General features: G+C 43.7%; 1 protein-coding gene across 3 annotated transcripts in view; it reads left to right on the forward strand.

The window, feature by feature from the left end:
- The window catches only part of CSNK1G1 (casein kinase 1 gamma 1), a 287,722-nt gene that overhangs the window by 88,171 nt on the left and 187,526 nt on the right, over positions 1-12,025 (forward strand). For all 3 annotated transcript variants that reach the window (XM_044979672.1, XM_044979674.1, XM_044979675.1), the window contains exon 2: positions 7,610-8,000. In XM_044979672.1, coding sequence (XP_044835607.1) covers positions 7,823-8,000 — 178 coding nt within the window. In that variant the 5' untranslated portion in view covers positions 7,610-7,822. The remainder of the gene's footprint in view (positions 1-7,609; positions 8,001-12,025) is intronic.

A 12,025-nucleotide genomic window follows, 5' to 3' on the forward strand; every position in this document is an offset into this window, starting at 1 on the left:
AAGTAAAACTTGTCTTTTTCCTCTCCTTCTCCTACACTGGGGTGGCCAACCTGTGGCTCCGGAGCCACATGCGACTCTTCAAGGAGCCGCATGTTAACTTGCGTATAGGCACCAACTCCAGGGCAGGAGCTACAGGCACCAACTTTCCAGTGTGCTGGGGGGTGCTCACTGCTCAACCCCTGGCTCTGCCACAGGCCCTGCCCCCACTCCACCCCTTCCCATCCCCTCCCCTGAGCCTGCCATGCCCTCGTTCTTGCCCCTCCCTGCCCCCCAGAGCCTCCTGCATGTCACGAAACAGCTGATCAGTAGGTGCGCGAAGGGAGGGGGAGACGCTGATGGGTGGGGCTGCCAGTGGGCGGGAGGCACTGGGAGCAGGGAATTGGGAGCTGATGGGGGACTGCTGACATATTACTGTGGCTCTTTGGCAATGTACATTGAGAAGGAGCCAGAATTTACCAGGCTCAGGTTGGCCACCCCTGCCCTACACCCTCCCCCAGTTCCCCAAAATGCCTTCAAGAGCATCCTCACTTCTGGGCAGGACACGTCTGCTCATCTGTGCCACCATTAATATTCTCCTGGCTGCTGTTACCAAGGGGGTGTCCTCAGATTCTATTATTTTCCCAGCTTTTACTTTTGGAGTCTTCCTTACCTAATAATAGGTTCAGTATGTGCCTCTGCTCAAATCATTCCCCATTCAACAGAGGAGGCACTGTAGCGGTTTGTGGTCTGCATACTTGGGAAGTCAGCAGTACAGCTGGTCACATCTGGAAGGTGTGTTCCTCCACCATAAAATGTAGAAAACTAACGTCCAAAAAAATTACATCTTAGATTTCTGCAGAAACTGATGGCTTAGTTTGAGGGAGAGGACCTTAGATAGGAAAAGCATTTCACTTGCCAGTGCTGAGCTGATTAGGTTTTTACTCCACCATAATCTTGCAAATAGTGGGAGTAGTGTGACTTTAATAATTCAATAAAGTACTTGCAGCATTTGGCTTAATGACAGGTGATAAAGCGCACACAGCCATCTCCGCATACTGTTTTTGAGAGCAGTGGGTTTAAACAGATTCCAAAGGCAGAAACTTCCTTTTGAAGGAATTAATCAAAACATATGTAGTGCTGAGAAAACTTGTTCATGGTTTGCTGTGTTTGGTACGCTTGGGCATCCAGTGGATTGCATACACAGAGGCCACGTTATTTAGGTAGATCAGAAATGATTACATGGCAGAAATCCAAAGCATGTTCTAAAAATGTTTTTGGTGTTTCAATTAATTTTTTTTTGTTAGAGCCATTTAGGGTCATACTAAAAATGGTGTGAAACTCTCAAGACAGTGGCAGAAAAGTCTGCAATTTCTACAAACCTATTCCTCTTCTATAAGGAAGCAAACAATCTACTTCTTCTGTGCCTTAAAGATAGCAAAGTCATGCCTCCCACAGGACCATACATTGCTTTGTAAAGTCTGGCTATCTCCTCTCAGAACACAGCATTTCTCACTGAAGGAATTTTTATTTCATGAAAGAGATGCCTGCAACCAGGATGATTGACCTGCATCCACCACAAATGACAAGCCGAGAGAAGGGCCAGAAATCTATTTCTTTCAGGAATTTAAGTCACTCTTGCTAGTAATCATCATGGATGTATATATTTGATGGCAGTCAGGCCCACCACCTATGACTGACATCTGCCTCCATGAGTAAGAATAGAGAAAAACTGGGACCTCTCTGACACTCATCACCACCCATACTGGATACTGAATGTTTTAGTCCGTACAACAGAAATCATTAAACTACTTTGCAGTATCTGATCTTCCTTATGAAGCAAGCTAGGCAAGAATCTTGCTAGTCTTAGGGCTTCTGTCAGTATCCTGAATCCTTCAGTCAGGCTTCAGAGAGGGATCATGGTATAAAGACAACACTTGTTGCTCTGATGGATGATCATCTTCTTATTTGTACTGTATGTTCCTATTGAACCTTTCTGTGGCACTTGATCACCAAATATTCTTCCCAAGTTGCTGGAATAAACTGAAATGGCTCAGGTCCTTCCTTTCAGACTACCCAGAATAACATAATGGGTGGCAACTCCAAAGCCCTCAACTTGATCTTCCCTCCAGGCCTAGCGTGTCTGCTGTGGTTCGCACCTCCTGCATCCCACATGGGTGCTTGGCTGTTCCAAGCCTCGTGAGAAGTAGGGAGAACTGCCCTGGACTTGTTAGTGTGGTGTCTTTCCTGGGGTTTGTGTCCAGCATTCATGCTGGCTGCAGCAGCATTAGATCTGGCTCACAACTGCCTATGCCCTGGCCTCCAATGTCAGTTTATTTCAATGGTAAATATATCTTCACCTCAGTGGGGAAGAAAAAAAAACAAAAACAAAAACTTGATCTTCTCCCTTATTATAAACATGTTTGTCAAGCCTTTGGAGGATTGGTTAGACAGCACAAGTGCAAGTACCAACAGTGTGCTTCTGATTCCCAGTTCTGAATCTCCTTTATGAAAACCAATAACACTGTGTCCCAGCTTTCTCAATGCCTACCTGGATGAGAGCAGACAGTCTGAGCAGTCTCTGGCTACTCCTGGCTCACTAGGGGAGCCATTTTAGATTTTGGTGAGGGGGTGCAACTTTAACCTGAAAACTCTAAGGTTTTTTACAGATAATAATTTAGAAATTAGCTAACAGGAGCGCTGTACGTGTACACACACGTACACACACATGTACACGTACACACACACACACACACACACACACTGTCTGCCCTCTCCAGCCGCTGCCCAGGCTTCCTCTAAACTCCACTGGCAGTTGGCAGGTCAGGTGGGTGGGAGGTATCATCACAGTAACCCCTGAATAAGGCACCTTGGATAGCGGCCCAGCCTGCCCACCCCTAAGGCCAGCCGTGCTTACAAATGCCTATCAGAACATATGGTGTACCTCATCCAGTGCACTAAATGCTCCAATAGCAACTATGTGGATGAAACCAGACAGTCACTACGCTATTTTCACACAGGAAAATAAGACAAAAACACCATATCACAAAGCAGTCAGTCCATATCTGACCTGTATCTTCATCCTCACAGGAAACCTGCACAACACTTTCAAAAGATGAGCCTGGGAGTTTAGATTTGTAACCCACACCAACTGCTTCAGCTGCTTTCCCTGTGGAGGGGTGTTAATGGGCCACTTCACCTTGAATGGTCACTTGAAATGTGTTAACTACTTTGCTAAACAATCTGTTCCACTTTGTATTTAGCCATGACACTCTGTTTCCCACACGTAAGAGCTCTGTGTAGCTTGAAAGCTTGTCTCTCTCACCAACAGAAGTTGGTCCAATAAAAGATAGTGGATACCTCACCCACCTTGTCTCTAAGGCTATGGCTACACTGGCGCTTTACAGCGCTGCAACTTTCTCGCTCAGGGGTGTGAAAAAACACCCCCCTGAGTGCAGCAAGTTACAGCGCTGTAAAGCGCCAGTGTAAATAGTGCGCACTGCAAACTAATCCCCTCGTAGAGGTGGTGTACCTGCAGCGCTGGGAGAGCTCTCTCCCAGTGCTGGCACCGCAACCCCACACACTTCAAAGCGCTGCTGTGGGAGCGCTCCTGCGGCAGCGCTTTGAAGTTTTGAGTGTAGCCACAGCCTAAGAAAAACACTGACTTTTTCTACAGAATGAAATTTGTATCCCAAGATTTCCAGACACTCCCAGTCTAAAGACTGAGCTTAAACCTGAACAACATTTCTGCATGCAAAAGTACTGTCTTGTTATACCTTCAGTACCTATCTTGTTGTAGTAGTGTCCTGCTTTTCTTTCCAGAAGAATCTTGCTAACCTGCACGTTGCTGCTAATGCCTCAAGTCTCTCCTGTTCTTTCCAGGCAGCACATAGTTCTTCTTTGATAGTGTCCCTATGGGTGCTCCATTGTAGGTGTATCCATGTCTCTGCACCTCAGATCGGTCTGAGGCACAGCGACGTGGATACATCTACAGTGGAGCACCCATAGGGGGACACATCTTGAACCACAGTTGCTTACAAGGTAAGTAACCTCTTCTTCAGTCTCCTGAGGACTAAAATGCTTTAGCCTAATTAAAGCCATTGGGATCAATACAGGGTAATTGCGTCAAAGTTAATCATAGAAACATAGGACTGGAAGGGATCTTGAAGTCATCAAGTCCAGGCCCCTGTGCTGTGGTAGGACCAAGTAAACCTAGACCATCCCCAACATCCAAGGTGTTTCTCCAACTTGTTTTTAAATGCTTCTGATGATGGGGACTCCACAACCTCCCTTGGAAGCCTATTCCAGAGCTTAACTATCCTTAGAGTTAGAAAGTTTTTTCCTAATATTTTACCTAAATAGCCCTTGCTGCAGATGAAGCCCATTACTTCTCTCCTGTCTCTAGTGGATATGGAGAACAATTGATCAGTCATCTTTATAACAGCCCTCAACATATTGGAAGACCATTATTAGGTCCTCCATAGTTGTCTTTTCTCAAGATTAAACATGACTAGTTTTTTCAACCTTTCCTCATAGGTCAGTATGACGATGCGGTTCTGGCGGGACCCAACTGAGAGTGCCAATTCAGGACAAATCGCTTAAACAGGGCAGTTACAGCCCAAGACTGGGGTTTTTCCACCTCTAAGGCAAACCAAACCAGACAGACAGAGGACATTGGTTTCACCCCACTGGCTAACTACAAGCCACACAAGCAATTTCCTTAGACACTCCAGTTTTCCAGTATCACCACCAGTGCCACACGTCCTGGGGATGAATGGTTATGAAAACCAACATCCCAATAAAAGAAAAAGTTTCTCTCAATCCCAAAGAATTAAGCCTCAGACCCAGGTCAATATACAAATCAGATCTTATCCACAAATCACGCTGTTGCCAATCTTTTAGAATCTAAAATCTAAAGGTTTATTCATAAAAGGAAAAGGGTATAGATGAGAGCTAGAATTGGTTAAAGGGAATCAATTACATACAGTAATGGCAATGTTCTTGATCCAGGCTTGTAGCAGTGATAGAATAAACTGCAGGTTCAAATCAAGTCTCTGGAGTACATTCTCTGCTGGGATGGGTTATTCAGTCCTTTGTTCAGAGCTTCAGTTTGTAGCAAGTTCCTCCAGAGGTAAGAAGCAGGATTGAAGACAAGATGGAGATGAGGCATCAGCCTTTTATAGGCTTTTCCCAGGTGTAAGAACACTTTTTTTGTTCTTACTGTGGAAAATTACAGCAAAATGGAGTCTGGAGTCACATGGGCCAGTTCCTGCATACTTTGCTGAGTTACAAGACGTATCTGCCTTCTCTCAATGGGTCAGTTGTGTAGCTGATGGTCCTTAATGGGCCATCAAGCAGGCTAGGCAGAGCTAACACCAACTTGTCTGGGATGTCTCCCAGAAGCATAGCATAAGTTTGAAGTACAGACAGTACAGAGCCAGTATTCATAACTTCAACTACAAAATGACACATGCATACAGACAGCATAATCATAACCAGCAACCTGTAACCTGGTCTTAGATACCTTTATATGACCCCCTTTACATAAGATTTGGTGCCACTACAGGACCTTGGTTGCAACCATGTTCTATGTGGTCCCAGATTATATCGATAACGTCACAATCAGGTTTTCTAAACCTTTTATCATTTTTTGTTGCTCTCCTCTGTACTCTTTCCATTTTGCTTACATCCTTCCTAAATTGTGGTGCACAGTCCCCAAGCTGGGGTCTGATTCAGAGCAGAGCGGGATCAGTTGCCTCCTGTCTTGCATACACTACTGTGTTATACTGTGTCATACTGTTTGTTTATTTAATGACCTGTGATATACATGAGATCAGATTAGATTGGAATTCTCAAACTGTGGGGCAGGACGCCATTTTAATGGGTCGCCAGGGCTGGTGTTAGACTTGCTGGGGCCCAGGCCAAAAGCCCAAGTCCCACCGCCCAGCATTGCAGCCTGAAGGCTTCAACCCTGGGCAGCGGGGCTCAAGTTACAGGCCCCCTGCCTGGGGCTCAAGCCCTGGGGCTTTGGCTTTGGTCCCCCCACCCGCCTGGGGTGGTGGAGCTCAAACTATGGCTTTGTCGCTCCACCTAGGGTGACAGGGCTTGGGCAGGTTCCGGCTTTGGTTCCCCTTCCTGGGGTCATATAGTAATGTTTGTTGTCAGAAGGGGTCACAGTGCAGTGAAGCTTGAGAACTGCTGGACTAGATGATCTAATGATCCTCTCTGGCCTTAAACTCTAAAAGTATGTGAACTTATGCATAAAATGGGTCTCACCCCACATAGCAGCAAAAATGTAAATGTGCTATCCTGTAGACTGACTTTTTTTTTCTTTTTCAGAATAATTAATCTTCTAAGGTTCTTGATGTTGGAAATAGTAATTACTTATTGTTGTATTGTATACCTACTGTTGTTATAAAATATCAGGGTTGGAAGGGACCTCAGGAGGTCATCTAGTCCAACCCCCTGCTCAAAGCAGGACCCCTCCCCAGACAGATTTTTGCCCCAGATCCCTAAATGGCCCCCTCAAGGATTGAGCTCACAACCCTGGGTTTAGCAGGCCAATGTCAAACTACTGATCTATCCCTCCCCCTTCTAACCTGCTCTTAAATCTCCAATGATGGAGATTCCACAACCTCCCTAGGTAATTTCTTCCAGTGCTTAACCACCCTGACAGTTGAGAAGAAGTTTTCCTAATGTCCAAACTAAACCTCCCTTACTACAAATTAAGCCCATTGCTTCATGTCCTATCCTCAGCAGTTAAGAATGTTTCTCCCTCCTCCTTGTAACAGCCTTTTATGTACTTGAAAACTGTTATCTCCCCCCCCCCCCCGTCTTCTCTTCTCCAGACTAAACAAACCAATTTTTTTCAATCTTCCCTCATAGGTCATGTTTTCTAGACTTTTAATCATTTTTGTTGCTCTTCTCTGGACTTTATCCAATTTGTCCACATCTTTCCTGAAATGTAGCATCCAGAACTGGACACACTACTCCAGTTGAGGCCTAATCAGCACTAAGTAGAGCGGAAGAATTACTTCTCGTGTCTTGTTTACGACACTCCGGCTAATACATCCCAGAATGGATTTATTATTATTATTATTATTTTTTTTTTTTTTTGCACAACAGTGTTACACTGTTGACTCATATTTAGCTTGTGGTCCACTGTGGCTCCCAGATCCCTTTCCCAATATTCCTTCCTAGGCAGTAATTTCCCATTTTGTATGTATGCAACTGGTTGTTCCTTCCTAAGTGGAGTACTTTGCATTTGTCTTTATTGAATTTCATCCTATTTACTTCAGACCATTTCTCCAGTTTGTCCAGATCATTTTGAATTTTAATCCTATCCTCCAAAGCACTTGCAACCCCTCCCACCTTGGTATTGTCCGCAAACTTTGTGTACTCTCTATGCCATTATTTAAATCACTGATAAAGATATTAAACAGAACCTGACCCATAACTGATCCCTGTGAGACCCCACTAGAAACCAGTGAAGGTGACAGGCTGTTAGTTTGTATGAAATCTAAATAGTCCATCTTCGAAATTGTCCAGGTTTGGTTAGCAGTAGGTATTTTCTTAATATGAAACATTAATTGATTTTATTCTCGCAATCTCATATTTCTTTCTTTCTTTTTAGATTCTAAAAATCTGCCTTTACTGAGTTCTCCAGGAGGTAACCAACCACTGTGGAGCTATATTTGGAGGCTGGAGATGGAGCCAAAAGAACTTCATGTTTCTATGACTTGTATTGTAACCTGACTCAGTGATACTTTTGGATATACATTTCTGTTCTAAGGAGAAGAGTGTGTACTCCCAATTCTGCCAGTTTACTGGCAGAGATTTTAAGATCATGGACCATTCAAACAGGGAGAAGGATGAAAGGCAGCGGACAACAAAAGGAATGCCAGGGAGGAGTGGGCATGGTTCTCGACCGAGTTCTGCTACGTCCTCTGGTGTTCTTATGGTGGGACCCAATTTCAGAGTGGGCAAGAAGATAGGGTGTGGGAACTTCGGAGAGCTCAGACTAGGTAAGAATATAGCTGTCTTAGTGGCTTGCATTACAGGAGCTTATATCTCATAATTGGTGTTTAAAATCTTAAGATAAATATCCATTACTTTCTAAGTGCTTTTAAATTTAAATAATTTATTCTGGTGTTAAAGCAACATGATTCCACAAAAGCTGATGCAGGTTGAGTGATAGAAAGGGGTGATTGTCACATGCCACATTTTCCTTGCAACTACAGAGTTGCTTTTTCTGTGACTATTCAGGTATGTAATGGACTACCTTTGTTCAAGTTTTGGAGTGCTTGCACATGCACAAATCCACAGCAAGTGGCAGCTGTATATGCCCAAAGATGTGTTTAATGTATATGAAGGTTAATCTCTTGTAACCTTTTAAAATCCATTTTGCCTGTTTTGAAAAGTGTTTTTTATTGACCCTTTTTTGCAACACACAAACTTACTGTTAACATGCTTACTCTTAAAAGCAGCAGAGTCCTGTGGCACCTTATAGACTAACAGAAGTTTTGGAGCATGAGCTTTCGTGGGTGAATACTTACTCTTGTTACAAGTAAAATTCATCGAAGGCAAAGGATGCGTTCAATAAAAGATGTTGTAGTTAAGAAGGAAAGTTTTTTTATAATATCTTTGCATCGCTCGCAAAATGGTTCCTCTGTTACTTGGATCCCCAAAGCATAACTTTATTGAAGATTATTCTTGCATCTGTCAGAAGGAAAATGTCCTTTGCTTTTTGTTCTATTCACCCCTTATGCGTTTGCTTCTGTTAAAGGGGTTGCATCTCTATTTTGTTTTGCTTTCCTGTATCAGCTGTATGTTAGGTTGCAGTATTTTCCAAACAGTTGCATAATTGTTGTTCCTGCTTTCTTACTAACTCTGTGAAAGGAGCACTCTCAGCCTGCTTCGTTTTCTTCTGGATCAACTAGCTTGTTCTGCTCACAGGATTGAGCATAATTTGAAGGCAGTTGGACCAAGAGTGCTGACTTCTGGGGGTCACTTAAAACTTGTTTTAAAGCAATGTTGTTCTAGCCTTGTCGGTCCCAGGATATTAGGGGTATTATAAGCATTTCTCTCACCAATAGAAGTTGGGCAAATAAGATATTACCTCACCCACCTTGTGTCTCTGTTTTAAAGCAAAACATTTACATATGTCGTTAAGATGTTAATATTAAGATGTTCCCAGCCTCTTTGGAGCCATAGGGATCCATTCCTTACGCTAGAGCATGTGTGGTGACAGTTCTTTTAGCCAAGAAGGCCTGGATGTAGCTCTTCCTGGAACTAGTTGTTGTCTCTTGTGTGGACTTGAAGGAGTGGTTCATCAGTGCTGTATGTCTCAAGAAGCTGAATAAGTGTCCTCCATGGCGTTTTCCCAACTCTTCTAGGTTTGGGATTGGAGGACTGAGCTACAGCTTGATACCAGAAGCCCCATGTATTGTGCTTATAGATGATACTGTCTGATCACCAATAGATTACAAAGATTCATAGACTCATTGAAATAATGAAACTCTAGTCTAGTAGTGCATATTGGTGCTGCCCTGCAGAACCGCCACTCAAGTGCAGTGGGAACTTCTCTGAGATGTTGAGGACACTTATGATGTGAGCTCTGACAAGTGGTACATGTGGCTATATTAAAGGCTGACCTCTTTTTCCAGATGGGAACCTCAAAGTGATATGCTAATTTCTCAGGTGGCTAGCATCAGTCACCTCTCCCAAAGATATTAGTTTTCATTCTTGCTTCTTTAGCTTTTCTCAGTGACTTGTGGCTTTGGATAAATAATACATTTTCATTTATTTTTAATGCTGATGCCTTTTGAATCTCCAGGCTTAAAATCTGGACATTTTTCCCTTCAGTGGCCTGGCGTAATTTTACTTGAGATTAAGAAATGCACTGTCTCACAAAAAGTGGGCTGTGTGAATGTAGTAGTGTGCATTTATAACTCCTTGTTAAATGGCATGAATCTGAGAATGTTAGTATTGAAAAGTAAACTAGTCTGTGATGCATGGAATTTCTGCAAAATAATAAAAAGTTAGGATCGGAATTAAACTTGGGTTCCCATTTGGAGGCAAGTGATGGGGAAAGGACTAACCAGCGCTTTGGTATCAGGAGGATGATTCTTAAGAGATGTTTGTAAGAGCTATGTAAACTTGATCTCATGCATAGATATTTTTTTAAACCAGAAAAAAAAATTACTAGCCTTGAAATGAATGGAACCTGTAGATAAGTACTGTAGGCATCTAGTTAGTTCAGACATGACTAATCCCAGGGCTTTTCATATCTGTCAGATGACAAATCCTTTGCCAGAGTGAAGAGAACTTGTGAAGCTAAATTTAGAATTTAGAAAACCATGTTACTATTTATGAGCACCTTAAAACATGCTAGGCTAACAATCCCTGTTCCACAGTGTTTACAATATAAATGGGACATGATTCAATAAATGAGGGTCATGGACAGGCAAAAAGTGGGCAATGGGAAGAGGAAAAAGCAGAGAGAGAGTAACAAGATGATCTAGTGGCTATGCAGTAAGCAGTGTGCAAAACTTGATGCTTCCATTAACATGTTTATTCACTCTTGCTTCTCATTGACTTGTCCTGGACACAGTAGTGGAAACCAGCTCCAACTGGCCCTATACTCCACCAATGTCATTGGAAACAGAGTGGAGTCAGGTCCACTTAAAGGAGTCAGGTCGCTTCTCCTCTCTCACCCCCATGGGAATGCAGCAGCAGTGGTGCGAACCACCTCCAGGTGGCCCAGCATACACCCAGTCTTTCCTGGAAGCAGGACAGCGGCTGCCATTTACTTTTGAAGATTTGGAAATGAGAAGTGAAGAAAATGACGTTTTCTAAAATTTGGAAGAGAGGCAGAGACTGCAGTTCCAATCCCTCTGCACTGCACAGGAACCACCACTGGTAAGGGATCTCTCTGGCAGCCCATTTCTTATGGGGAAAGAACCCTGAACCTCACCCTTGCTCCTCCTGCCTTTGCCACCGTTTCCTGATCAGGAGGCCTCTTACAATTATAACTCAGACATTACTAAATGGTCAGTGCGTTCTCCCCTTTACCTCTTCTCCAAAGCATGTAAGAGCAACAGACTTGTCAAGGACAACAGAAACAGCTTACTTCAAGGAAACAGATGTCTGATGCCATTGGTGATTAAATAATACCTTTGACTTGGTGTTGCCCTGGCAGATTTAATTTATGTTGACAGGGCTGCAGATGAAAAAGTCCAAAAACTCAGCTCTTCACTTGCCTCCGTAGGACCCTCACAGGTTCTCTCTGGACCAACACACAGCTGGTCACACCCTGGACTTGATGTTTTGTTTAGTTATCAATATTGAGGGCATCACAACCCAGTCACTGCTTTGGGCATCATCTCATTTAAGGCAGAGCTCTACAATCTCCCAGGCAACAAGAAAGGCCCATAATCCTGATTCTACTACCAAGACTAATGGACACCATCAAATTACAAAGCCTGCTAAAGGGCAGTAGCACTGAACGTATAGGACAAGGACTCAAGGATCTGGTGAACCATCATTGTATTCTAGCCTTTGACACTCTGACCCTCTAAACAGCCCCTCCCTCCCCATCGTGCACACGCATCTCGTTGGTTTTCTGACCACCCTGAACCAGATGGGAAGAGGGGTTGAAATTTGAGTAACAATGATGAAAACCTACAGTTGGTAGGATGAAATAAAGGATTCCTCCAAGCCTTTACTGAGATGTATTACAGGCCAAGAGACCCTTTCTGTCAGCCTTCATTGAAGCTGCCAGATCCCACCCGAAGGAATTATCCAGAGTGGTAAACTACTTCAACAGTCCTCTGTGCCTACCGCTCACAACAGAGTCGAGCACCAAGTGCTGTGAAGACCCATCATCCTACCCTGCTGAAAAGAACATGGTCCTTTGGGAAAGCTTCTCAAACAGCATGGAGCTGCTCCCCCACGTGGGCCAGCAAACAGCCTGTCTGTGTTACAGGAGTCAAGTACATTCACTCATGAACTAGTACCGGACGCCCTAAAGGAGTGTTGACCAGGAAAC

The sequence above is a fragment of the Mauremys mutica genome, chromosome 11, assembly GCF_020497125.1.
Source record: "Mauremys mutica isolate MM-2020 ecotype Southern chromosome 11, ASM2049712v1, whole genome shotgun sequence".
NCBI classification, from domain to species: domain Eukaryota; kingdom Metazoa; phylum Chordata; order Testudines; family Geoemydidae; genus Mauremys; species Mauremys mutica.